At 43.3% G+C, this 26,078-nt stretch overlaps 2 protein-coding genes and 1 long non-coding RNA gene across 10 annotated transcripts in view; 1 reads left to right on the forward strand and 2 right to left on the reverse strand.

Annotated features, from left to right (window-relative positions):
* Nucleotides 1–18,858, forward strand: part of adam22 (ADAM metallopeptidase domain 22) — a 480,389-nt gene extending 461,531 nt beyond the window's left edge. For 5 of the 6 annotated variants that reach the window (XM_038797995.1, XM_038797996.1, XM_038797999.1 and 2 more), the window contains 2 exons: nucleotides 13,452–13,575; nucleotides 15,095–18,858. In XM_038797995.1, the coding sequence (XP_038653923.1) occupies nucleotides 13,452–13,575; nucleotides 15,095–15,115 (145 nt within the window). In that variant the 3' untranslated portion in view covers nucleotides 15,116–18,858. Of the gene's footprint in view, nucleotides 1–12,592; nucleotides 12,617–13,451; nucleotides 13,576–15,094 lie in introns of all 6 variants that reach the window. The other variant, XM_038797998.1, reaches the window with a different exon arrangement.
* On the reverse strand, nucleotides 9,057–14,303 carry LOC119966402. The gene is made up of 3 exons (XR_005460756.1): nucleotides 14,235–14,303; nucleotides 12,817–12,925; nucleotides 9,057–11,338 (listed from the first exon to the last, which is right to left on the reverse strand). It is a non-coding gene; the product is annotated as an uncharacterized LOC119966402 (long non-coding RNA).
* An 823-nt stretch (nucleotides 18,859–19,681) lies between the features above and the next one.
* Nucleotides 19,682–26,078, reverse strand: part of gtpbp10 (GTP-binding protein 10 (putative)) — a 62,378-nt gene continuing 55,981 nt past the window's right edge. For all 3 annotated transcript variants that reach the window (XM_038798004.1, XM_038798003.1, XM_038798002.1), the window contains exons 9-10: nucleotides 24,940–25,063; nucleotides 19,682–21,958 (exon numbers count right to left, since the gene is read on the reverse strand). In XM_038798004.1, coding sequence (XP_038653932.1) covers nucleotides 21,738–21,958; nucleotides 24,940–25,063 — 345 coding nt within the window. In that variant the 3' untranslated portion in view covers nucleotides 19,682–21,737. The remainder of the gene's footprint in view (nucleotides 21,959–24,939; nucleotides 25,064–26,078) is intronic.

Below are 26,078 nucleotides of genomic sequence, written 5' to 3' on the forward strand. Positions count from 1 at the left end.
TTTCCTCCGGGTGCTCCGGTTTCCTCTCACAGTCCAAAGATGTGCGGGTTAGGTGGATTGGCCATGCTAAATTGCCCTTAGTGTCCTAAAAAATAAGGTTAATGGGGGGGTTGTTGGGTTACGGGTATAGGGTGGATACGTTGGCTTGAGTAGGGTGATCATTGCTCAGCACAACATCGAGGGCCGAAGGGCCTGTTCTGTGCTGTACTGTTCTATGTTCTATGATGAGCCCCTAATTCTTTTACCACAAAATATTGACATACCTCAACTCCTAGCTAGAAATGTATGGAGTAACTGGGTAATTTGGCTGCTAAACGAGCACTCAGTTTGAACCAACTAAATACAGGCCCAATTTTCCATCTCTTGGGTCCATGCACATAAATTAACAGAATATCATATGTAAACATGCTGATTTATCAGTCTACAAGGGGAGGCAGTGATGTAGTTGTAACGTCACTGGACTAGTAATCTAGAGGCTCAGGCTAATCATAGAATCCCTCCTTGAAGGAGGCCATTCAACCCATCAAGTCTGCACTAAGTCATCACTAAGGGGCAATTTAGCATGACCAATCCACCTAACCTGCACTTATTTGGACTCTCCCATACTTAGTGGGTTTTTTTGGACCGGGGTGAAACCTACTGAAAAAGTGATGCGTGGGACCCAAAGTCGCTGGCAAGCCCAGCCTCACAGACATCACAGAGGGCACCCCAAGCTCAAAGTAAGAGTGCAGCCTCCCCCCGCCCCTGGATCACTGGCACAGGCCCCACTCCTTCTTGCCAGCATCCCCCTCTGAATCGCCAGCACAAGCAGACTCCCATGTCAGCAACATCCCGCTATGAGTTCACCATATGCTCCTCACCTCATGCCCCCCCACCTCAATTCTCCCCTTTGTGGCCACGTCCCTTTTCAGGCCTACCCCCCCGGCTATGCCAACCTGAGGGCCAAGGTGCTAGGCCAACCATCCAGGGGCTCTAACGTGCTGGGCATATGGGTTCAAATCCCACCATGGCAGCTGGTGTAATCTGGAATTAGAAATCTAATGGTGACCCTGAAACCATTGTTGATTGTTGTAAAAATCCATTGGTTCACTGATGTCCTTTAGGAAAGGAAATCTGCTACTCTTACCTGGTCTGGCCTACATGTGACTCCAGACCCACAGTAATGAAGCTGACTTTTAAATGCTATCTGAAATGGCCCAGAAAGCCACTCAGTTGCATCAAGTTGCTATGAATCCAAAAAGGAAAGAAACGGGATGGACCCCTCCCCTGCCCCCGTCATTGGCCTCGGCACTGGAAATGGCAACAACAAACCCAGCCCTGTCAATCAACCCTACAAAGACCTCCTTACTTACGGCTACAGACTTATTCCAAAAGTCAAAAAGATGTCCCAACAAACTAGTCAACGCAAGGCCTGTCATAGCCATGCTCATCAAACCGTATCTTACAGACAATGGCCCAGAAACCACTATCACCATCCCTGGGTATGTCCTGTCTCACCGGCAAGTCAGACTCGCCAGAGGTGGCAGCACAGTGGTATACTGTTGGGAGGGAGTTTCCTTGGGAATCTTCAACATTGACCGTGGACCCCATGACGTCTTGTGGCATTAGGTCAAAAATTAAAGTAATCCTCCTGTTGGTTACTATTTACTGCACCCTCACTTCAGCTGATGAATTAGTGCTTCTACCAATACTGAGGACGGCAAGGGTACACGTTGGGTGTGGAACTTCATGTCCGTCCCCAAGAGTGGCTTGGTAACACAACTGCTGACCGGGCTTGCCATGTTGTAAAGGACCTAGCTGCTAGACTGGGTTTGCAGCTGATGATGAGGGAACCAACAAGTGTGAAAAGTCTACATGACCTAGTCCTTACCAGTTGACCTGCCACAGATCCATCTGTCTATGACAGCACACGTAGGAGAGACCATCGCACATCCTTTTGGAGACAAAGTCTCACCTTCATATTGAGGATGCCCTTCCATCATGTGTGGCACTTCCACCGTGCTAGATGGGATAGATTTCAATCAGATATAACAATCCAAAACTGACATTCATGAGGCACTGTGGCCCATCAGCAGCATAATTGTATTGGGCCACACTGTAATCTCATGGCCTGGCATATCCCCCACTCTATCATTACCATCAAGCCAGCGGACCCTGGTTCAATGAAGAATGCAGGGGGGTATGCCAGAAATAACACCAGGCATACTGAAAAATGAGGTGTCAACCTTGTGAAGTTACACCACAGGACTACTTGCATGTTAAATAGCGGCCAGTATGTGTGCTGACATATGGTGCAAGCTGGGGGTTCGGCCGCCCTCCGGGTTGAGGGGGTAGGATTATGGGTGTGTGGAACGGGGGTTGGTGCGAGGGGCAAAATGCTGCTTACTCACCCTGGCCGCCCGGAGGAGGTTGTGCAGATTTTTAGGGTACTATAGGCCGGTCCGGATGGTGTTGCTGGCGCTTAACTGCCTCTGCCACCTGCGCCCAGGCATGGTGAACGGTGATGGCTGGCAGCCTCCTTCCCGGGCCGGGGTACAGGGCAGCCCGTCTCTCTTCCACGGTGTCCAGGACGGTCTCAAGCTCAGCATCCATAAATCATGGTGTTGCTCTCCTTGCTGCCACCTTGTTGGCTGGGATTGTGTATGTGGGGAGTGAAGTGTTTATGTGCGGCTGCAGTTTGTCAGCTTCCTGAGTGTCAACCGTGAATCCAGCAAATTGCGCACCATTTCTCATTGGAATCGATTGTATTCCAAGTGGCGCAGGTGCTAACCCCTTTAACAGTCGCTGAATCGGTCCAGGTGCAGCATCAGGTTTGCTGTCGTGGAAGTCGACGAATCCTGTGCCAGCTTCAACACTTCGTCTCAGGAATGGAGAATACCGCCCAAGGCATTATTTACAATCATCTTCAGCCAAAATGCTGAGTGGATGATCCATCTCGGTCTCCTCCAGAGGTCCTCAGCATCACAGATGCCAGTCTTCAGCCAATTTGATTCACACTCCATGTGATATCAAGAAACTGATGAAGGCACTAGATACTTAAAAGGCTATGGGCCCTAACAACATTTCAGCAATAGCACTGGAGACTTGTGCTCCAGAGATAGCTGCAAACTGCTCCAGTTCAGCTACAACACTGGCATCTACCTGAAATGTGAAAAATGGGCCAGCTAGGTTCAGTCCATAAAATGCAGGACAAATCCAACCCGGCCAATTACCGCCCTATCAGTCTGTTCTCGGTCATCAGTAAAGTGATACAAAGTGACAGTGCTATCAAGTGGCAGTGACACACAGCAATAACCTGCTCAGTGATGATCAGTTTGAGTACCACCAACGCCACCCAGCTCCTGACCTCATTGCAGCCTTGGTCCAAACATGGCAGAACTCAAAAGGTGAGCTGAGAGTGACTGTCTTGAAACCAAGAACATATTAGACTTAGTGTGGCATCAAGGAGCCCCATAAAATACTGAAGTAATTAGGAATCAAGGGGAACACACTCCACAGGTTGGAATCCTACCTAGTACAAAGGAAGATGGTTCTGGTTGTTGGAGGTCAATCACCTCAGTCCCAGGACAGTACTGGAGGAGTTCTTCAGGGTAGTGTCCTAGGCCTGATCAACTTCAGCTGCTCCAGCAATGAACTTTCTTCAATCATAAGATCAAAAGTGGGGATGTTCCCTGATGATTGCACAATATTCAGCACCATTTGCACTTTTGCACTAAGCCCTAGACAATATTCAAGTTTAGGCTGATAAGTGGCAAAAGTAATACTTGCATCACAAAAGTGCCAGTCAATGAACATCTCCAACAAGAGAAAATGCAATCATTGCTGAATCACCATGATCAACATCCTGAGGGTTACTGTTGACCTGAAACTGAACTGGACCAACATATAAACTGCCGGCGAGATCTTCCGGCTGTTCACATCGGTGGGATCTTCTGGTCCTATCCACGGTGCACCTCTTGTCACAGGTGTTCTGGCGCGTGGGTGGATTCAATGGGAAATCCCATTGACGGTGGTGGAGCCAGAAGTTCCGGCCCCAGCCAACAGCGGGCCGCCGAGAAATATGCCATGGGGAGGCCAGAGAATCCCACCATGTGGCTATAAGAGCAGGTCAGAGGCTAGGAATTCTGGGTCAAGTAACTCGCCCCCTGACCTCCCAAGCCAAAACCCGTCCTCCATCTACAAGGCACAAGTCAGAAGTGTGATGGAATACTCTCCACTTGGCTGAATGAGTGCAGCTCCAACGACACTCAAGCTCAACACCATCCAGGATAAAGCAGCCTGCTTGATTGCCACTCCATCCACCACCTTCAACATTCACTCCCTCCACTACTGATGCATAGCGGCAGCAGTTTGTACCATATACATGATGCACTGCAGACATTCACCAAGGCTCCTTCGGCAGTACCTTCCACAACAGTGATCTCTACCATCTAGAAGGACAAGGGAGGCAAATGCATGGGGACACCATTATTTGCAATTACCTTTCCAAGTTATACATTGTCCTGACTTGGAACTATATTTCCATTCCTTCACTTTCACTGGGTCAAAATCTTGGAACTCCTTTCCTCGCAGCATTGTAGGTGTTCCTACACACATGAACTGCAGCAGTTTCATAAGGCGCCTCACCACCACCTTCAAGGGTAATTAGAGGTAGACAATGAATTCTGGTCTTGCCAGGGTTTCTCACATCCCTTGAACAAATACATTTTTAAAAGGCATTTAAACATTTATGGAGGGAACATATACACTTGGAATTAATATAGAATCATTTGTTGGCAAATGCAGCTGTAGTGTACCCAGATTACAAATCGACATTTAGCTGTCCATAATCTGGACTTCCATCAGAATATTATTAAATTCTAGTAGATTGTTAATGTACTTAATGTACTGCCAACTGGCAGTAGTGAGTGCCAGTATTAAGTATCGGTTGCAAATATATTTAAAGGTACCTGAAAAATCCAAGAAAGTGTAGATTACAAAACGTAAATTTTGTCCAGTATCTGTGACTCTTCCAACAGATCGCATACAATTTGCACTACAGTGCATGCTTGTAACTCATTTATGGTTAGGGGAGCAAAGTAAACATAGGTTACATCTTAAACAAAAGGAAAAGTGGAATTATGTATTTGTTTTTCTTTTTGAGTCCAAGATTGGAATTGAAAGAAAAAGTTTGATTGGACTTGAGCTCCAGGTTTTAAAAAATTGCTATCTAGTTAAAGATGGACCAGTCGGGTTCCATTTTAGGCCCTGTAATAGCTAGGATTGGTACTCCCATCGCACTTTGAATATTATTGCCACATTAATAAATATGTCAAATTAATCTCACATATCAGAAAGTCTATTTCACAACTAGAAGCCTGCCATTTACTTTCTCCATGTGCTGTGTGCTAGATATATAACTGTGTAAATAGTGATAGAATGATGCATGTACTGTAACACACTGCTGGTTGTGAGTCTGCGGATGATCACTAGCTGTCACATGGAATGGCTGCCTAGTAACCCTGCTTCTACCCAAACCATTCATTATTTTACATTGAGGCCTGCTGTTACTTTCTTCACTGTAAAGAGGGCAGAGCTGACAGGACCATGTACACACAAAAATCACTTCAGTTAATTATACAGCAATTTGGGAAATAGCGTTGTCAAATGTTTATTATTCAGATATGACAGAACCGTACAGTACGCACAGTGCTGCTGAGAACTAAATCAAATTATTTTACTGTTATGTCTAAAATGAAAACTGTTGCCTCCAATGTATTAAACTTGACTCCAGATATATTGCAATGGCAAGAGAGCATATTTCTAACACTAGTTATTTTTTCAGATAGAAAGCTCCACAAGGCCACATTTTAGTAGCTTGTAACACTTATAACTGAAGACAGGGGCCAGTGCAAACATGAACAGTTATGGTTGGTGTGACTCCAGTTCCCTCGCCAGGTTGTCGTCTGATGCCTTTGGTGCTTGCAGTGCTAAAGGCATCTGCACCTTTTACTCATTGCTGTGTTGAATCAATAAAATTAAAAGCTAATTACACCAATGACTGAGGTTGCAGAATGACAGCAGCATCTCACTGCTGTTGCCTGGTGACACATAGTTCACATTATGGGCTGACTGTGTCACTCCGGTGCAGTTCGTACAGAATCATGCTGTTAACAATACTGCTAAATGTGGTATTAAAACCAAACACTGAGGAGCTTAGGACAAAAGTATACTTGTTCATTTTTGACATTTCAGTGGCTCTCATAAGTGAACAGCAGAAAGGATTCTTGAGATTTTTTTTTGTCTGGGTTAGTCAATCTTAAAGAGGGTAGAATTAGAGGATGTATCTTGCACTGTTGATTAACTAGTTTTAATTACTCTGCATAGGTTATCCTTTCTAACAAATCTTGATTTGTATGTTTTGACTAACTTATGCTACAAGTAATTGCATTATTTTACTAAAACAAATTATCATTAGCACCAATCCTGCTAGCTATGCGGTTGTCCTTGAGCATAGCCATGGCAACACTGAACACTCCCTGTGTGACATAGAAAGATAGAACATCTATGGCACAGAAGGAGACCACTCTTTGTTAGGGAAGTTGTTGCCAAGCTGCAGTGGAGGAGCAGGAATACTGACCTGCTGGACTCACACAGATAGTGACAGAAAATAGTGAGCTGTGCAAGGAAAGAATTTACCTTTGTTTTTAAATGAAACACTTTTTCAGTTTAAAAATAATTGAAATATAATTTTAGTGGTGTGCGTGTGTCATTCATGCTTGCAGATTCTTTTTCCTGACCAACATCCTACCTCGTTGCCTATATCACATCAACCAATTTCAGTGCAAGATTCGACCAGCCTAAGGTATCCATGTCATTGCTCATGAGATGAAGTAGAAGCAGGGCCCATTTAATAAATATAATTTTAGTTTACCCAGAAGACTGCACCAGAAGAATAACATTTCGCCTGCTGCTCGAAAGAGAAAACAAAAGCCTGGTGTTCAGAGCTGATAGCATAACAACAAAGCAAAATCCTCTTGATCATTCTGTCCCATCAGCTGAATCAGCCATAAAATGCTACCTCATTTCAACTCAGACTCAGTTATAAAGTGACCTTAAATTCGCATTTAAGGAGACAGTATTCCTTACAATAAGTTTTGATTCATTAAAAAGTTGGCGCATTAAGGCAGCCGGGGGGGGGGTTTGAATCCCACTTATAAACAAATTAGTTCAAATCCCAGAGTTGTCAGTCACTGGGATAGATAGGAGGAATTGCATCAATTTACAGCTGCTCAGCTCGATGCAGCAGAGGCAAGACAAGACGTTCCATCTCTGAGAGGTGAGAAATGTATCCTATCTTGTCCCACTGAAAATCCCATACAGAAGCTTGTAACTTTAAAAAATGCTCTTGGCATGTATATTTATTGGCCACTCCCCAGTGGCCTTGGACCATGAATTTTCTTTTTTTTTAAATGTTTTCATTCTCCATTTTCACATTTTCCTCCAAAATTCCCCCCCCCCCCCAACAGTAAACGGTAACAAATACAAAGTCAATCCCCTTAACAATAACAACGATCCCATCCTCCCACCACCCCAAACACCGGCCCACCTGTCAATATATGCATCCAATAAAACAAACCCTCCCACGGTGGAAACAAAAAAAACAAAGGAGAAAAAAGAAAGGAGTCCGGGACTGCCCAAGGTCACCCTGGAGTCCACTCCGCCCCCCCCCCCCCCCACCCCTAGAATCCACTCCCCCCCCCCCCCCGCACTCAACGCCGTCCAACCTCTGAAAGAGTACCATATGTGATACCCAAGAGTTGTAAACCCCACCCTCCCCCCTCCCCTCCAACTCCTACCGCCCACTGCCTCTTGGAAAACTCCTTCTCCCAACCTCGGTTCCTTCCCCCCAACTTTCCACTGCGGCTAGACCACTCGGACCCTTTTCTGCCAAACTCCGATGGCTGCAGCCCCTCCCCCCACTTCACTCCCGTTCACTGGCCGGTTTAAACCGGCCAGCGCGGAGGCCCCCGCCCGGGTCCCTTTCCCCCTTGCCCGGCCCTAGGAAAGCCCGAAAATCCTCTATTAGCACACAAACCCTGCATATCCACCTACACCCCAAAGAGCCCTCACTTCCGAGTGCAAGTCCCATCACTTCGCTTGTCCAAATATATACACCATTGGCTCCTTTAGCCCATACACCCGGACGCAGTGAAACAAAAAAGAGACAAAAAGAAGAAAATACAGTCCTGAGGTTACATCGGCACATGGCCATTTCTCAATTTCTCTGTTCTACCACAGTCCTTCTGCCTTCGCAAACTCCTCCGCTGCTTCCGCCGTTCCAAAATAAAAGTCCTTGAGCTTATAAGTCACCCTCAGCTTAGCTGGATATACAATGCCGTACTGCACCTTGCTGATGTACAGTGCCCTCTTCACCCGGTTGAAAGCAGCCCGCCTCCTCGCCAGCTCCACCGTAAAGTCCTGGTATACACGTATACCAGCTCCAGCCCACTGCACCACCTGCTTCTGCTTGGCCCAGCACTGGACCTTCTCTTTCACACAGTACCTACAGAAGCACAAAGTCACTACTCTTGGTGGCTCACCCGCCTTTGGTACAGGCCTCCCCGACCGATGAGCCCGATCCAGTTCATATCAGGAGGGATCTTCCCCCTGCCCCAATAGCTTCGCCAGCATAGCGGCAAAATACTCCGTCAGCCTCGGCCCTTCAACTCCTTCGGGCAGCCCCACAATCCTCAAATTCTGTCGCCTAGACCTGTTTTCCAGGTCTTCCAATTTTCTTTGCAGATCCTTGTTCACCTCCATCGCCTTCCGCATCTCCTTCCCCATCGAGGTAAGTTGATCACCGTGCTGCGCCACCGTCTCCTCCACTACCTTCAGTGCCTCCCCTTGCGCCCGCACCTCCGCCACTGCACTCGCCACCCCCATCGTCACCGGGGAAATCGCCTCCTCCACCAGCACACTCAAAACCTCCCTCGTCTCCTTCCTCATCGCCTCCAGGTGTTTTGTAAACTGCCTTTCAAATTCTGCAGCCATTACCTTGGTTATTTCTTCAGCTTTCAACAATGCGGCCTCCCCTGGTGCTCCAGCCTCCTTTCTCCCTAGTGACCCCGTTGTGACCTCTCCACTCCCCGACGGGCCCTCAGCTGTTCTTTGTCCGGCTGTTTTCTTGCTAATCCTGGACATCTTCTTCGACTGTGCCTCCTCCGTGCCTTCTCCCTGCCTTTGACGCCTCCGTGGACCCTGGGACCGGGCTTAAAGCCCCGAAAATGCCGTTCCCGATCGGGAGCCCTCCGTTGCGCGGCCGCCTCCCGCCCGCCGTCACCGGTAGTCGACCATGAATTTTCAACCAGATGTTGTGGGACTGGAGTTACAGATAGGTGCAACAGAACCCCTTTCCTGAATTCAATGATTCGGTCACATGTCCATTTCTGGGACCAGCCAGCAACTGAGCAGGTTTATTGAAGTCACTATCACAAACTGCTATGATGGAATTTGCTCTCCTTGCATCTGACTTGTTTACCCGCCTGCTCAGCAAGCTATTTTTATACTTGCAGATATGGCTCCAATGACATAATCGGGCTACAACTTCAATTACCCGAGGCCTGCTCAATAAGGCCATCATGCCATCTCTACGAGCCCAATTTGCAGACCAGAAGGGTCAGGGACTGAAAGGTGACTTTATATATTTATTTTTTACAGCTCCCCCAGGCTGTACTAGGGTACTGAGTTTTCCCTGCCTTCTCCTTCCTCTGACCATACGGAATTTCATCCTCCTCCCAAACACTCTCCTGAGTACCGGGAACTATTCCCTTCCTCCTGCCGGACGGAATCCCGACTTCAACTTGCGGACCAACTAGTTAGCCAGCTGCTTCGACCCTCCATCCATCCCCATCCACCTGCACAACTCCTGTTGGGAAATCAAAAATCACACTGTAACTTCTTCGTTAGCCAGCTATCTGGGCTTCGAGCACCATTTATACCAGCACTGCTGGATCCACCTGGAATCCTGGTTTGCTATTTGAAAACTGATTCCACTCATCATCCTCTGTGGAGAAAATAAGAGGGGGAACATTACATTTTATTGCTAATTTTTACAAAATCAGTACAGTTTACAATAACAAATTAAAATTCATGATTCCTCAGAAAATGCAGTAGATTTTCATCTCTTCCTAAGTGGAGCAGATTGCCCAAACGTTGTAGAATCCACCCCAGTTTTATTACATTGATTTCAGGTGAAGATCAGTAAATCTCTTTTTATTTTCCTCTTGCTAATCTTCTGAATTCAATTTCTTAAAAGGAGACAGGCAATAAAGACTGGTCCCAAGTTTCTGCCCGTGACTCCTAGCTGTCTATTGGGAAGTCAATGGGCAGAATGCTAACTCCCAAGGAAAGTCAGATTTGGGTGCGGGGTTTTATCCCCAAAAAGTGGTGTTAGGATCAGGAGGTGGACATGATCACACCCACTTCTGGGTTTTACCTGGGTGGGTTTGCAGATGAGCAGGGGAACCCTGTGCAGCCGTTGGGAAAACTCATCACGATATGCAACATGTAATTTAACCTAGCATTCTGGCTTTAACAGCCAGCACACTGGTTTCCCAAGCTCTCTGCTTCTTGTCAGGGTCAACATGGTGAGGAGTCCAGTGAAGAGTATTTGATTAGTGAAACTGAAAGGCTGGAAATCCTTCAAAAGTGAAACTTTATAGCTGCAGCCATGTCTTAGGTCAGGGACTGGTTCACACAGCACTTTCTCAGAGAGTATTTTCACTGCTTGACTGGAGATTTCCAACATCTTGGAAGCAGGTTGACCTGTTTTGGACTTAGCTAGCTTGATCTATACTTGCATGTTGTCAGCCATCACTGTGATATAGGATCAGTTTATGCAGCTCCACATTACACCTCTGATGCAGAATGAGAGCAGCAGCAACACCATGAGCAGCAGCCAAAACTGCCTTCTCCTGAGCGACATGCCACTCTGCAGGGCAGATAGGATGGGCAGAGATCCAGCATGAAGGAGGCAAGTCTCCCAATAAGGTCTGCAGTAAGGGGACCAACTCTCTCAATGTGTGTGAGCGACACTGCCTTCAAAGTTCATTGGAAAGACAGAGTGTGGGGGATAACACTGTAAAGTGGTAAGCCACTCAGCTTTCCTGCCATTATGAGATGAGGTCCTTGAATCTCTTAGTGCAATGTCTCCAGGTTGAAGGGTCCACCCTCCACTTCCTTGACCACTTTCATCCACACCTACTTGGCTTGAGAAGTTGGCCTCTTCCTCTCTTCCCTGGCAAACATCACCTCCCTTCAGTCCCACAGCAGGACCTCCAGGTAGGAGTCTGAGACCCTGGTGGGGAGAGGGGATAGTTTAAGCCATAGGAATCAAAATAAGTTTCAGCTGTTTTGAACCCTGCCAAGATCCTTTAACTAGAAATCCTTCCTTTGTCAGACTTGGCACATCATCGTGGCCGCTCACTATGATTACTTGGGAAGCAGGTTGTGAAGGTTTAATTAAAGAACCATGGCAAATACAACTTCTAATTAAGCCAAATGGACTCCCAGCACATTACCAACCTTCCTGTTGCATGCAGGTCAGCTTTGTTAAGATTCTGCCCAGTGGGTCCAAGAGAGTGTCATGGAGATGATAATTTATCTCTCTTACAGCTCCCCACTCTCCCCACCCCACCACCTCAGCAAAGATGTACCTCTTCTACCTTTCGCATATCCTCAAATCCAACCAGGGATTCAGCACTCGCCTTATGTAGCAGCACATTGCTGTTCAACAGCATTCCAAAAATGGACACACAGGAAAGCAGTAGCTTTTAATGTTTTGCTATGATTTTGTTTTCATTCAGTGCAGCATAAACAGCAACTTCCAATAATAAAACACTCTCTCCATCTAGAAAATGTCTCAAAGTGCTTCACAGAGGTTAATGGAAAAAATGCCACAGCAGAGCCAAGGATTGCAGTATTAGAAAGGGTGATCAAATTAGCCTCTCATCTTAGGTTTATAAGGGATTGGTTGGCACTGCTGCCTCACAACGCCAGGGACCTGGTTTCAATTCCAGCCTTGGGTGACTGTCTGTGTGGAGTCTGCACGTTCTCCCCATGGTCTGCGTGGGTTTCCTCCAGGTGCTCCTGTTTCCTTCCACAGTGCAAAAATGTGCAGGTTAGGTGGATTGGCCATGCCAATTGCTCCTTAGTGTCCAAAGACCTTCAGGTGAGGTGGGGTTACAAGGATATGTGGGGGTGTGGACCTAGGTCAGGTGCTCTTTCAGAGGATCAGTGCAGAGGACCCAATTGGGCACAGCAGTGATACTATAATTTTTTTTAAAAATCATCAGAGACAGTTCAATTAGGAGGGTCTTTAAGAGCTCAAAAGAGTGAAGAGACAGAGTGGTTAATGGAGGGAATTCGCGAGTGTCTGGTGCAGCTCAAAGCATAGCCACAAATGGATAGGGGAGCTCAGAAGCATTCTAAATGTGATTTATGTTGAAAAACTTAAAACGGTTTAAATTTTTTAAAGCAACGTTTGAATAAAGCCCTGGGCTAATACAGAGGCATACTGTCTTGCTATTTGTAATTTTTGCACCATTGCCAGGTATCCTTCACCAGCTACTTCCAGGTTAAGTAATAGCTTTCAAGCAATTAAATACGAAGCATAATGCTACCAATGCCGCTTACTTTAAGTTTTGTTGGATACTTTTATGTAATCATAAATTTATGTTGCAGTGCAAGCTTTTCTTTTGCATCAGTTCCTTTGTCTTGAACTCATGCCTGCATTGGTTGTGTCTGCAATGTTTGCTGCTTGCTTGATTCATTTACCTGCAGACAGAATTTCTTGTTTTCAATCTTGCCTTACAAATAACACAGGTTGGTCTTCGGCAGATGCATGTAAGCAAAATGATCTTGAATTTTTCCCTCCTTGCATTACCTAAAATGAATATAAAATGTTTAGCAATAGCCAGCAGTATGCTGTACCAGTCTGGTCTTTAACATTTAAATACAACTTTTTCCGTTTCTTTTAATACTGTGTACCACAAAACATTCCCTGACTGAGGCAGTTTATTTCTAAGCCTGTGCTGATTTGGCTGTGCATCAGCACCAAATATGGGACAAGTTGCTCGCCTGAATTGCCCTTCCTGTGGGAAAGCATCTTGTCTCCACTTGATAACTTCCTGACAGGCCAGCCAAGGTCAGCAAATTTACAGTACCAACCTACACCCTTCCACACATTGTACAGATCAATGTATATGATAACAGAATGCATTGTCAACAGGTTGTCTTGAGATTCCACTTTTTAATTGCCTCATGATCACAAAAATCAAGGAGGAAAAAATACCTTGCAAATTATTCTGGATAGCAATAACTAAACCATACCAGCACTGATACAGATTTAGTACTCTGGCTGTCAATCTAGGATGTCATAGGCTGTGTTGATTTTTGGTTTTTCATCTTAGGACTTTGTCTCCTTCCAAGTCACATTCTTCATCCAATGGGTCGATTGCTTCTAGTAGGAAATGCCCATACCCAATGCCACCTCTTCCAGATGAAGAGGCAAAAGTTGGTCGACAAGGTGCACGGGTAAGTAGGTTGACAGGGGATGTTAAGGTGAAATCAGTTTCAATCATAAAGAATTGAATAGCCTTGGTTAAGGTAGATACATAAATAATTTACTTTGTCTTGGTTTATTAGTTGGAGCAGTGAATTAGCAAGAAAAATCACAACAAACACCACAAATATCTGTAATGAACATCATCTAGTACCTGAGTGCTATTGTTTTGTATAAATAGCTCCAGGAAGAGTAACATGCTAATTTCTGATCAGATCTGACTGATAGTAAATCACTTCCTACAAAAAATTAGTTGCTCTAACTTAACCATCAGTCAGGCTATGTTTGTTGTACTGTAAACTATATATCAAGTAAACGTCAATTTGGGGGTTGCCAATCCATGACTTATGCCATCATCTTGCTATAGGGCAGTTATGGGGAGAAGGCAGGGGAATGGGGATGAGAAACATATCAGCCATGACTGAATGGCGGAGCAGACTTGATGGCCTAATTCTGTTCCTATACCTTAGTGACAATAAGCGATTTTCATTTCATTTATGGTCTTCGTATTCTGAATCACACCCTAGTTGTCTTGCTAACTGGCACCCCACCCCCTGCCCCACCAAATGTGAATCTGTTTGATGAAAATAAATGCCTTAATGTATATTTATGTTAAATCTCTGAATCCTACCTTTAAAAAAAAAGATCAAATTCTGTCTTGAAATGTCCAATGCAAATCCTTCTGGTACATGCATAAGTGAAGAAAACCAGAGGTAAGAGATGATGAGTAAGATTAACTTCCTGAAATGTTTATATTTGGACAATAAGATGGCAAAACACTTCACCTTCCAAGAGAACGTTTGGCTTAATAAATGACTACTTTTATGAATTGTTCATACAAGAATATGCAAAAATGAAATCAGAATTATTTATCCTTCTGTCAACACCTTAAACAATATAAAAATACTCAAACTGATATGGAAATCATAAATTACATCAGTAACAATATTGATTTCTGCTGTTATGCTTTATAGTTGGCATGAGCAAGATACATTAAGCAATGCCATTGTTCCATGTGTTCCAGTTGTATTGGTCACAGACTGAGGTGTTCCACTTGTCTCTGGAGTGCCAAGTGTACTTGCACAACTGCATAAATGATACTCGGTATCCTATTAATCTTTAAATCATATTAAAAGTTTTTATAAAGTAATTTGCTTTTGCGAGTTATTGGAACACTTCTGTAGTCATTAATTTTAGTCACGACGTATTCAGCTTGAAGAAATAAGCGTGCTTAAAATGCAAAACAGAATTTGAGATCAGTGAAGCTTATTGTCTGAGTTTCTGAGTAGTAACATTACATTTGTTGACCTGTTAGGCATTGTGATTTTGAAAGACTTGAACCGCTGTTGAATTAGGAGCTGGAAAAGATAGAATTCATTTTAATGAAATAGAATTTGTGTAAATAAGTAAGTGTTGTCTTTTTGTTAGTAGATGAATAGTTTTTGTCTCAGTTATAAAGCTTGCTAATATATATTTCTGTTTCTTCCACAGCTCTGGGAGACCTCCATTTAATCTTCTATTCAGCGGATCTGAGCTACTAAAGATTTCCATTTTCTTCCACTTTTATAAATGGCAGCCTTATGTCAATGTATTTTAATTAACGGCTCTCTGGAGCTTCAGTGAGGTTTTTGGAAGATAAGAGTTGAAAGTAATACTTTGCTATCTTCAGAGAAAGGCCAGGGCTACTAAACAGAAAATACTGAGTAGACTCTGACTCATCGCTAATAAAACAATTGACATGCTATGAGGAAGAGTCAGCATTCTTATGGAAAATACAGCACTGACACAATGATCTGGGGATGGGAACTCATCATGAAACAAACAATAAAAAACTTGCCATTTATTCTCATCTGTTACGGTGCTTAGACCTGTGGAAGATTGCGAGAAACCATTTTTCAACATGGTTCAGTTGAATGCCCCTATGCACACATTCACTGCAGTGAATAACACTGAATGCATGAATCCCTTCTGAAATCAATTCCATTAGTCTATAGCAAACAGGATGCTTGCAGAAATAAAAACAAATGTATGATTTTGCAAAAAGCTGCTTTGGGTTGAACTGTATAACAGGATAAAAGAAATGCATTTTAAGAGTTTTTGTGAAAAGAAATGGCACATGCAACTGAAGACCAGAAAGGTCTGTTTCTAATCATATCTTTGATTTGCAGAAATGCTTGCTCTGGAAGTGTTTTGTAAATATGTATGTTTTTCCATTTTACCTGACAATCACCAACCAGTGGATGTTTGCCATGGTAAACTGAAACAAGGTCATCTCTGGCTTAATATTAGTCAATCTGATGGATTTAGCCTCTTGTGCAATGATTGAATCTATTTTAAACTGTGGCAAGTGCAAATTGTCAATAATTTCCTGATCAGCAGGATGATAATTTAGTTTAAGAGAGATCACCAGTAATCATTATTATTGTTGAAATTGAGAACTATTGGAATTTGAAATTCATGACTATATGTTGTACATACAACTACGATTAGCAAAATAGATGTACAATGCCAAATGTTAGACACTGTTACTGAACAAAGGGCTAGGGTGTGTTGGCCTTTAATGTCAGCTTTCTTTGGCCATACAATATAACATTGCATCTAGATATCATATATTCATGTTGCAGTTGTTCGAGAGACATGATCAACGTTGTACAACTGATCAAATATGCCTTACCCTCCAGCAGGCCCAGATGAATGAGTGATTTCCATAACTTCTTTTTTAATAAGAACAGTAACTAATTCCATCAGGTATACCATCAGTATATCTGTAAAAACTGGGGGAAAAATCTAAACAGTTAAAAAGCAAATCAACAGCATTGTGTTTTTTTTCCAACTTACTGGTTGCGTGTGAAACAGACATTGTGATATCATTTATCACAAGAATCAGGCCTTTTCTCGCAAACAACACAACTCACATCTTGAAAACTCAAAAAATACACAAAATACAAAAAAAAAGAAAAATGCTAATTTATAGTCATAAAAGGTTATAGCACAGAAGGCTATTCATATGTGCCAACTCTTTGAAGGAGCTATTCACTTGATCGTATTACACTTCCATTCCCCCGCCCCCTCTTTACCCCAAATATTTAGCCACTTCCCTTTTAAAAGCTGCTATAGATGCTCCTTCCATCATTGTTTCTTGTGGGGGATCCCAAGAAACCTCTGCATCATTTTTTCTCACCTGACCTCTCCCATTGTTCTTTGGTGATATCTTAAATGTATGCCCTCTAAATTAGACTCCTTGACCAGCAGAAAGTTCTTCCTTATTAACCACATTACAACTCCTCATAATTTGTGAACACTTCAAATTCACTCCCAACTTTCTTTATTCTTGTGAAAACTCCAGTCCCTCCTCTTTTGTAAATACTTCTGCACTATCCATTTCCATGACACAATATTTTAAATTGTGACCTAACCAATGATTTATATTAGTTTAGGATTACTCTGTTGCTTTTGTAACCTGTTGCTCTATTTTTAAATCGCAAATTAAAATTCCATGCTAAATATATATTGCCAACAGCAACGATAAATGATAATTTAAACTTAGAAAGTTCAAATGCTACAATTCTTGTGAGTCCGTTCAGTTACTAGACAAGACGAATTATTAATTAATCTGGGATGTGGGTGATGATACTGCAAAGGCCCATTTTTGTCATTCTACAAACTGGCCTTCTTGAACCATTGCTGTGCTTATAATGCTGCTCCTAGTTGGAAGGCTTTACCTCGAACAGCCACAGGAAGTTACAGGTATATTTGACTAACATTTCATTTTTGATCATTTACTCAAGTTTTGCTTTCACCAGGTTACCTTTACCAATCACAAAGGATTTGGACAAGGTGTCGCTCAGCCCTTGATACCTCTAGACTCAACTATTTTATTGCTTTCCTAGCTCGCTCCTAGTCTCATCCTTCTGAATCTTCAGCTCATTTAAAACTCCTTTGCTTGAATCATGCCTGCACCAAGTCCTGCTAACTACTGTCTTTGCTGATCTGCCGTCTGGCAGTGCTTCAAATAAAAATTCTCATATCGGTGTTATCCATTCATTGTCTCACCCTTTCACTATCTTTGTGACTTCCTCCAATGTTTGCACCCCAGCATATTCCCCACCATGGTTCCCCATAACCCCGCTGCCATAAGCTTCCTCAGAACCTCCTCTGATGCCTCACTGAAGTCCCTCTCCCTCTGATGTGGATCTCTTGTGTATCATCCCTACTTCGCTTCACCATTGTTGGCTGTGTTTGCATGCTGTAAAATACATTGCCTTAACCCCACTGACTCACCATCTCCCTCTCCTTCTTTAAGAACCTCCTTAAACCCTACTACTTTAACCAAACTTTTGGCCATCCATTCTAACTTCATTTTATGTATTAAAGTTAATCAGTGAACGGTTGTACTTGGTAGCTATTATTTACAATCTTCAGTTGAATAATTTGTGGGCAATTCTCAGTGTATGTGTGATGTATGTTTAAACTCACTGTTAACCTTGACTATCCATTCAGACAGACATGTAATTGAGTCAATCTCTGGTTATTTTTCTTTAAATATTAAGATAAGGATTATGAATTGGTAAATTGTGTGATTAAGAGCCACAATTCCTCAGGTTAGGATCCTGGCAGTTAAACTGGAATCACAGTTTATGTAATAGTGCACTCTAGCACTGATATACTAGGTCTCGCTTGAGACTGAGGAGCAGAATTCCTGCTGTGTGGAATCCCTACCGTCTAGTTCTATCCCCGATAGCCATTTGCCTTGTAAGGGTCAGATGGGTACAACCAGATCTCCACTGTTTTACAAGTGGTTATTTGATCTCCCACCAGTTAAAATGGGTGATATAGATTTCAGGTTCCATAGTTAGACATAAAAAGATACATAATTGTCTGTAGTTTGAGTAATTTTTTAATTTATCATTTAGTAGTAGCCACCTGTGGCTGTATAATTCAAATTTTTATTGGCCATATCGTTGGAATCCCTTTATTTCTTGAAACTACAGATGTATCTTGACTATATCAGAATGCTTTATTTGAGTGCGATTCTACTAATGCTGTTTGTTAAACTTTGACTGATGTTTTCAGGGTACTATGATGCAATTGCAATCTTTCTGCTCACACTTTTTGACAGGTTTATTGCGATTGCAAAAAAAAAAAGTCCAGAATTTCCTTAAGAGCAGGTCCCATTCCACCACTGAATCTTCAGCAGATACACCATTGACAAGATCAAACAGATATTCTGCTGCACTTTGTTTTCTTTTGCATTTTTAAAAAAAAGCTTCTAATCACCTCTATCTACAAAGAATGTTTTCACATTTTCCAGAAAGTGTGGGTAATAGGGTTCATAACTTAATTTTAATTTGTTTTAAGGATAGGCAGATAATTTCATTGACCAGGCGGGCAGATGAGAAATGTCCAGCTTGTGCTGACATGGGCACGGTCCTGTCAGGCATCCATATCATTCATTTGGGAAAAAAAGATTTTGTCCCAAAATCAGTTTCATCATAGCAGACAGGTTGGTCTGGAATCAAATGCAGCATTTGGTTTACATTGTCAAGTGCTACTTCAACCCGCTCCCTGGTGCAGGCTGAATACAGAAAATCAGTCTTTCTACTTTTGTTCAGATATGAGTCAGATGTAACCCTTGTATTGCACTGCATCACGGTTATCAACATGATGTGAATTTGTATATGTGGAAATAGCTAGCTTTGTAGATATTAAAATATGCCATTATATAACACAAAGTACATTTCTGTGAAACAATTAGAATGGCTAAGAGTTTCCATTTGATACTTATTATTACAGGGTATTGAAAGTGTATGATAAATTGTCTCTTATATTTTCAGCAATTGTCACTGTACTCTTCGCACCAATGCATCATACTGTAAAATATTGTTTGAAATTTACCATATATTCTGCATGTCGAAAAGGTAACAATGTCACGTCACCTTTATAATTTATGAAATGCCTTTTTAAAAAATGAGATCAGCTTCAATATTTGTCTTTGGCTGTAGTGTTGTAGATGCCATTGTAACGGGCCGGCTGTATGCTTATGTGATTGAGTGAAACAGTTGAGGTAACATTGTACAAGACTGTTGCCATTTACATTTATTCACTTTTCAGTCCATTTTACACTCACTTCATATGCTTTAATGAAAAAGTTATAGAATGCAGCACCAATCATGGAATTGTATGTTACTTGCTGGCCATGCGTTGACCTAGAAGAAGGTCATTTTCTTTGGTTGAGTGTTAAGCTTCAATTGGCCATCTACATTATCACACTGGTGTATATAATGCAACGTTTGAGATAATTCTTATGCTTTTCTTAAACAATACTATTGTAATATATTATCTTAATAAAAATTTACTTCCAGTTAAGCTGGAATCTACTGACTTGCATATTAATGATATCTCTGGAATGAAATGCTGTTTTTATGTCACTGTTCAATGAATTATAAACAATGGGGCAGCACGGTGGAACAACAGATCAGCCCTGCTGCCTCACGGCGCCGAGGTCCTAGGTTCAATCCCGGCTCTGGGTCACTGTCCGTGTGGAGTTTGCACATTCTCCCCGTGTTTGCGTGGGTCTCGCTCCACAACCCAAAAGATGTGCAGGCTAGGTAGATTGGGCATGCTAAATTGCCCCTTAATTGGAAAAAATGAATTGGGTACTCTAAATTAAAAAAAAAGAATTATAAACAATGTACGAGGTTTTTAACTTGCTGCCCAGATATAAATTGTGGGCCAGCTGCCCATGATAGAACTTGCCTGACATTCATGGCTGGATGTCAATGAAATGTTACTGGATTTTTCATGGCATTTTTCATAGATTTATATGGATTAGTTTCTTAATGCTGTGTTGGTAACAAATATTTAGCCATTAGCCAGCCATCATTCTCAGACCTGAAACTTAGAAGAAGCAAATTTTAACCTTTTCTCAATGAATACGATAGGTTTTGGGGTGAAAGTGCTGAAAAAATACTTTTACGTGAATTTATATTTATCTGGAATGTATGACTTGAAAAACACGGTGGAAGCAGACTCAGTGGGCAGGATTCTCCATTGGCCAACACAGAAATCTGGAAAGACGATTGGGCAAAGAATTGTTTTTGATACCAACATCGTGGCAGGTGCCAACTTGACACCAAATTACAATTCTCCATCACCTCGACAATGGCTTCAATGTGTTCCAGGACGCATGTACAGTAGACTTCATTTTTATATCATTAGCAGGCCCAACCCTCCGGGGCCTCCGTCTCCGATAGGCCGAGTTCCTGATGGCGCAGCTCATTTGTGCACTTAAAAATCCTGATACCAGTGTGGTGGCTGCTGAGGGAGAGAGAGGGGGGTATGTAAGGTGTCCAACATCACCATAGTTTGCTGACAGTTGTGCTGCTGGCAGGGAGACTTCTGCCAAAGCCAGGGAGAATAGTGGGGGGTGGCCAGGAGGTGGAGTCAGGGTGGACAGGCACAGAACACCATTGCCGCAGCCATGCAGCTGCGCACACTGCTAACAACCCACTTGAACTTATTGCCACGGGTCCTATCAAGCAGATCGACTCAGATTGGTTAAATGCATTGCCATGGGGGGAATGAATCAGGAAATGGCTATCCCACAAACGTTTGTTTAGTTGACAAAGGCGCAAGGTTTTAACTAAAGAAAGCAACTCAGTCTTAGGCCAGGAGAACATTTGTCCTGCGAAAGTTTGTTTTGAATCTGCCTTTGGAAAACTACACCAGCGTCTTTTGGTTCTGAGAAGTCAGAGAATGTACTTTGGTACGCAGTAAAGGCAATTTCTTAATATTTCCTGGATGTTTCAGCGAAAAGACTATATACATTGCTGCCAAAAAGTTAGTTTCGTTTGGGGTTAACTTTTATATTGGTTTTGAGGCTTTTTTAAAAATAAACTTTTTTAATTCTTCAAATTTTAAAAGTTATCACTGGATTTCAGTAGCTGTCCCTCCACATTTCTACAATACAAAAAAAATACAATCAGCCAAGACGGATTTCAATCAGAGATTTGACTTGTTCAGCATTAAACCAACTGCGGTCGTAACATTCTTTGTTCCAAATTATTTGATTTAAATATGTTCATTAGCCTCTCAGCTCTCCAGTGTGGAAGACTCATATTAATAACAACTGACTTTAAAAGTTCGAGGTACAGTTGAAAGTGTTTGAATGTAAACTCTCTAATTTTTCAAGGCGGTACTTTTCATTTTCTAGATCATTTTGATCATCTAACGATTTCCGAATGCAGTTCTTCAGTTCTTCAATTCCATATTTAGTCAAGGCAGAGACTGGGATTATGTGGTTAAACTGGACCGGTTTCAAGGGTGCCATATCTTCTGGTAATAAATGATAGAAAGCTATAGGGGAACAAGAAAAATAACTCAAGATAGAAGAAATCTCTTTCGTCAACAAATCGAATGACAACATTTGAAAATTATTTACTGAACAATGATGAAATCTAGTTTTGATGGATATCTGTTGTCAAGGGCTAGTTTAACACAATGGGCTAAACCGCTGGCTTGTAATGCAGAACAAGGCAGCAGCTCGGGTTCAATTCCCATACCAGCCTCCCCGAACAGTCGCCAGAATGTGGTGACCAGGGGCTTTTCACAGTAACTTCATTGAAGCCTACTTGTGACAATAAGCGATTATTATTATTAAGTGTTTGCTGCATTAATTGTATTAAACAATATACATGTAATGAAATTAGAAATGGAGGGGCAGAGCATCGTAAAAGCAGCGCCGCCCCCAAATCTGTCGTAAACTTGGATTCTCCGATCGGTCACCGAACGCGATTTCGGCGACCTGAGAATCCAGACGCCTAATTTTCAAAAGGAGTAGACTTTTGAAGATAGTTAAAAAATCACATAGAAGATAGGAGCCGGGGGAGGCCTTTCGGTCCTTCAAGCATTCTCTGCCATTCATCACGATCATGGCCGATTGTCCAAATCAATAGCCTAATCCTACTTTCTCCCCATAACCCTTGAGCCCATTCACCTCAAGTGCCATACCTAGCCACCTCTTGAATGTATTCAATGTCTTAGTCTCAACTACTTCCTGTGATAATGAATTCCACAGGCTCACCACTCTTTGGGTGAAGTCTCCTCATCTCTGTCCTAAATGGTCTACCCAGAATCCACAGACTGTGACCGCTGGTTCTGGAGATACCCACAGTTTGGAACATCCTCCCTGCATCTACCCTATCTAGTTCTGTTAGAATTTATGAGTCTCTATGAGATCCCCTCTCATTCGTCTGAACTCCAGCAAAAACAATCCTAACCTAGTCAATCTCTCCTCGCACGTCTGTCCCGCCATCCCCAGAATCAGCCTGGTGAACCTTCACTTCACACCATCGAGAACCAAGAACATTCTTCCTCAGAAAAGGAGACCAAAACTGCAAACAACATTCTAGGTATTGCCTCACCAAGGCCCCGAATAAATGCAACACATCCTTGATAGTGGATTCGAGAATTTTCCCCATTACCGACGTTAGGCTTATTGTTAGGCTTCTTGGTCCGATAATTTCCTGTTTTCTCTCTACCGACCTTTTTGAATATTGGAGTGACATTAGCTACCCTCCAATCTGCAGGGACTGCTCCAGGGTCTATAGAATCCTGGAAGATGACCACCAATGCGTTCACTATTTCTAGAGCCACTTCCTTAAGTACAAAGGGATGTAGATTATTAGACCATGGGGATTTATCAGTCTTCAATCCCATCAATTTTCCCAACACAGTATTTTTACTAATATTGACCTCCCTGATCTGTGCAATTAGTTCATCCACTTTATTGCAAATGCTCCGCGCATTAAGGCACAAAGCCTTTAAGCTTGTCTTTTTGATACTGTTGGTCTTGCTCCCAATATGTTTTGCTAAGCCCTGTTTGAACTTTATCCTTGATTTCTCTGCCTATCACTTTCTTATCCTCTTTCTACCTTTTGTTTTTGTCTTTGCTCCCTCCTTCTCTGACTCCTTCTATAGGTTCCCACTCCCTGGCATATTAGTTTAAACCCTCCCCACCCACTCTAGCAAACACATTGGGCGGGATTCTCCGAGCCCAATGCTGAGCCAGAGAATAGCAGCAACCGCGCCATGCCGCCCCGACTCCGGCACGCGATTCTCTGAGGAGTGGAGAATCGGCGCCATTTGCGTGGCGCCGGTCGCAACCGGGCCGCCAATTCTCCGGCCTTGATGGGCCGAGCGGCCACGTGGAAATGGCAGAGTCCCACCGGCGCCATCCACACCTAGCGGGAACTCTGCGCGCGCGCAGGGTCGGGGGGGCCTCCGACGGGGTCTGTCCCGCGATCAGGGCCGGCGCACTGAGGAAGTCCCCCCGCGTATGCGCTGGTTGACGCGGCGTCACTGCACATGCACGGATTGGCACGGTGCCACTGTGCATGCGCAAGTTGGCGCGGTGCCCATTGGCGCCGGGAAGGGAGGCTGGAGCGGCATGAACCGCTCCAGCGCCGTGGTGGCCCCCCTATGGGGGCCAGAATCGGTAGTGCCCACGCCCGTTTTGCGACGGCGTTCACAACGGCTTGGACACTGCCTCCATTTCAGAGAATCCCGCCCACTGTCTTAAAATAGTCTTTAAATTACCAGGATGGATTTCCATTACCACCATCCTGGTAACATCAGACCAAGGCAGTGACCTCAAAATGGGATCAGTTGCCTTACCACCCTGTTAACATTGGCGATATGACAAAACTATTTGAAAAGGGTCGACAGTCCAAAGCAACTACCTGTTTCAGGCACCAGACTTTTTAACATGGAAATCAGGTCTAAAGATGTAAAAAGGACCGATTGGCATTTGGCACTATGCGCACTCCCATCTGTTCCATTAGTTATGCAATTTGCCAAAGTTGAACTCAACCAGGGCCTAGATAAATAATCTGGCATGATACTGTCTTGAGCACACACCTGGTGGATTCGATATTGCTGGTGGCTACCATTTGAAGCCTCAATCAGACAAACTACATTAGGATGTTTGGCACCTTCAAATTTATGGGATGTCTGGCGCCTTTCAAATTTAAATGAGCTGGAGCCGCAAAATCCCAGTTGTATATTTATTGTCAGAATGGACAGATGATCACAGTGTGCTTCAACAGTCAGTCAACCAAAAGACAAAATCAGCCCCGCTGAGGTAAACGTCAGCTGTTGAGTGCGTTGCACCCTACTTATACAGGTAGTATACCCTACTACTAATTAACCAGAATGAAGAATTCAATTTTACATTGATTAAAAATATTTATTGACGACAACAACATAATCAAGTACTGATCGGCCATTGCCCTTGGTTCAAATGGATTTTGTGCTGTACAATCTGTACTTTTAATTACCTTGAGGCTGCTGAAGCTGTTGCATCAGCTCGTTATACTTCTCTTCAGCATTCTCCAAATCCATTTTGTTTATAGCTAATACTGCAGGTTTGGACAAAAGCTCTACTTTATATAGTTCCAACTCCTGAATATGAAAGAAGATTATAACGATCAGTAAGATGCACAATATAATCCACTAATTGGACTGCTAAGATTTTGAAACTCATCACACTGTCACAGACTCACAGAAAAATTGCAGTATAGAAGAGGCCCATCAAGTCTGCACAGCCACATCAAAAACACCTGAACTACCTACCTAATCCCATTTGCCAGCACTTTGCCCACAGCCTTGACTATTATGACGTGCCAAGTGCTCATCAGGAACTTTTTAAAGGATGTGAGGCAACCCACCTCTTCCACCCTCCCAGGCAGTGCCTTCCATACTGTCTTCACCCTCTGGGTAAAAACATCTTTCTTCAAATCCCCCCGCCCCTCACCTTGAACTTGTGTCTCCTTGGGACTGACCCTTCACCTAAGGGGAACAGCTGCTCCCTATTCATCCTGTCCATGACCCTCATAACCTCGATCAGATCGTCCCTCAGTCTTCTCTGCTCCAGTGAAAACAACCCAAGCCTATCCAACCTCTCTTCATAACTTAAATGTTCCATCCCAGGCAACATCCTAGTGAATCTCTTCTGCACCTCCTCCTCTGCAATCACATCCTTCCTATAATGTGGCGACCAGAATTGCACACAGTACTCCAGCTGTGGCCTCACCAAAATTCTATACAACTCCAAGATGGCCTCCCTGCTGTTATAATCTATGCCTTTCTCACCACCCTATTAACCTACTCTCCCACCTTTGGAGATCTATGGACAAACATGTCAAGGTCACTTTGTTCCTCGGAACTTCCAAGTGTCATGCATTCATTGAATATTTCCATGCCAAATTACTCCTTCCAAAGTGTATCACCTCACCCATTTCAGGGTTAAATTCCATCAGCTACTTATCTGTCCATTTGACCATCCCGTCTATATCTTCCTGTAACCCAAGACATTCAACCTCACTGTTAACCACCCGGCCAATCTTTGTGTCATCCGCAAACTTACTGATCCTACACCCCACATAGTCATCTATGTTGTTTATATAAATGATTAACA

The sequence above is a fragment of the Scyliorhinus canicula genome, chromosome 5, assembly GCF_902713615.1.
Source record: "Scyliorhinus canicula chromosome 5, sScyCan1.1, whole genome shotgun sequence".
NCBI classification, from domain to species: domain Eukaryota; kingdom Metazoa; phylum Chordata; class Chondrichthyes; order Carcharhiniformes; family Scyliorhinidae; genus Scyliorhinus; species Scyliorhinus canicula.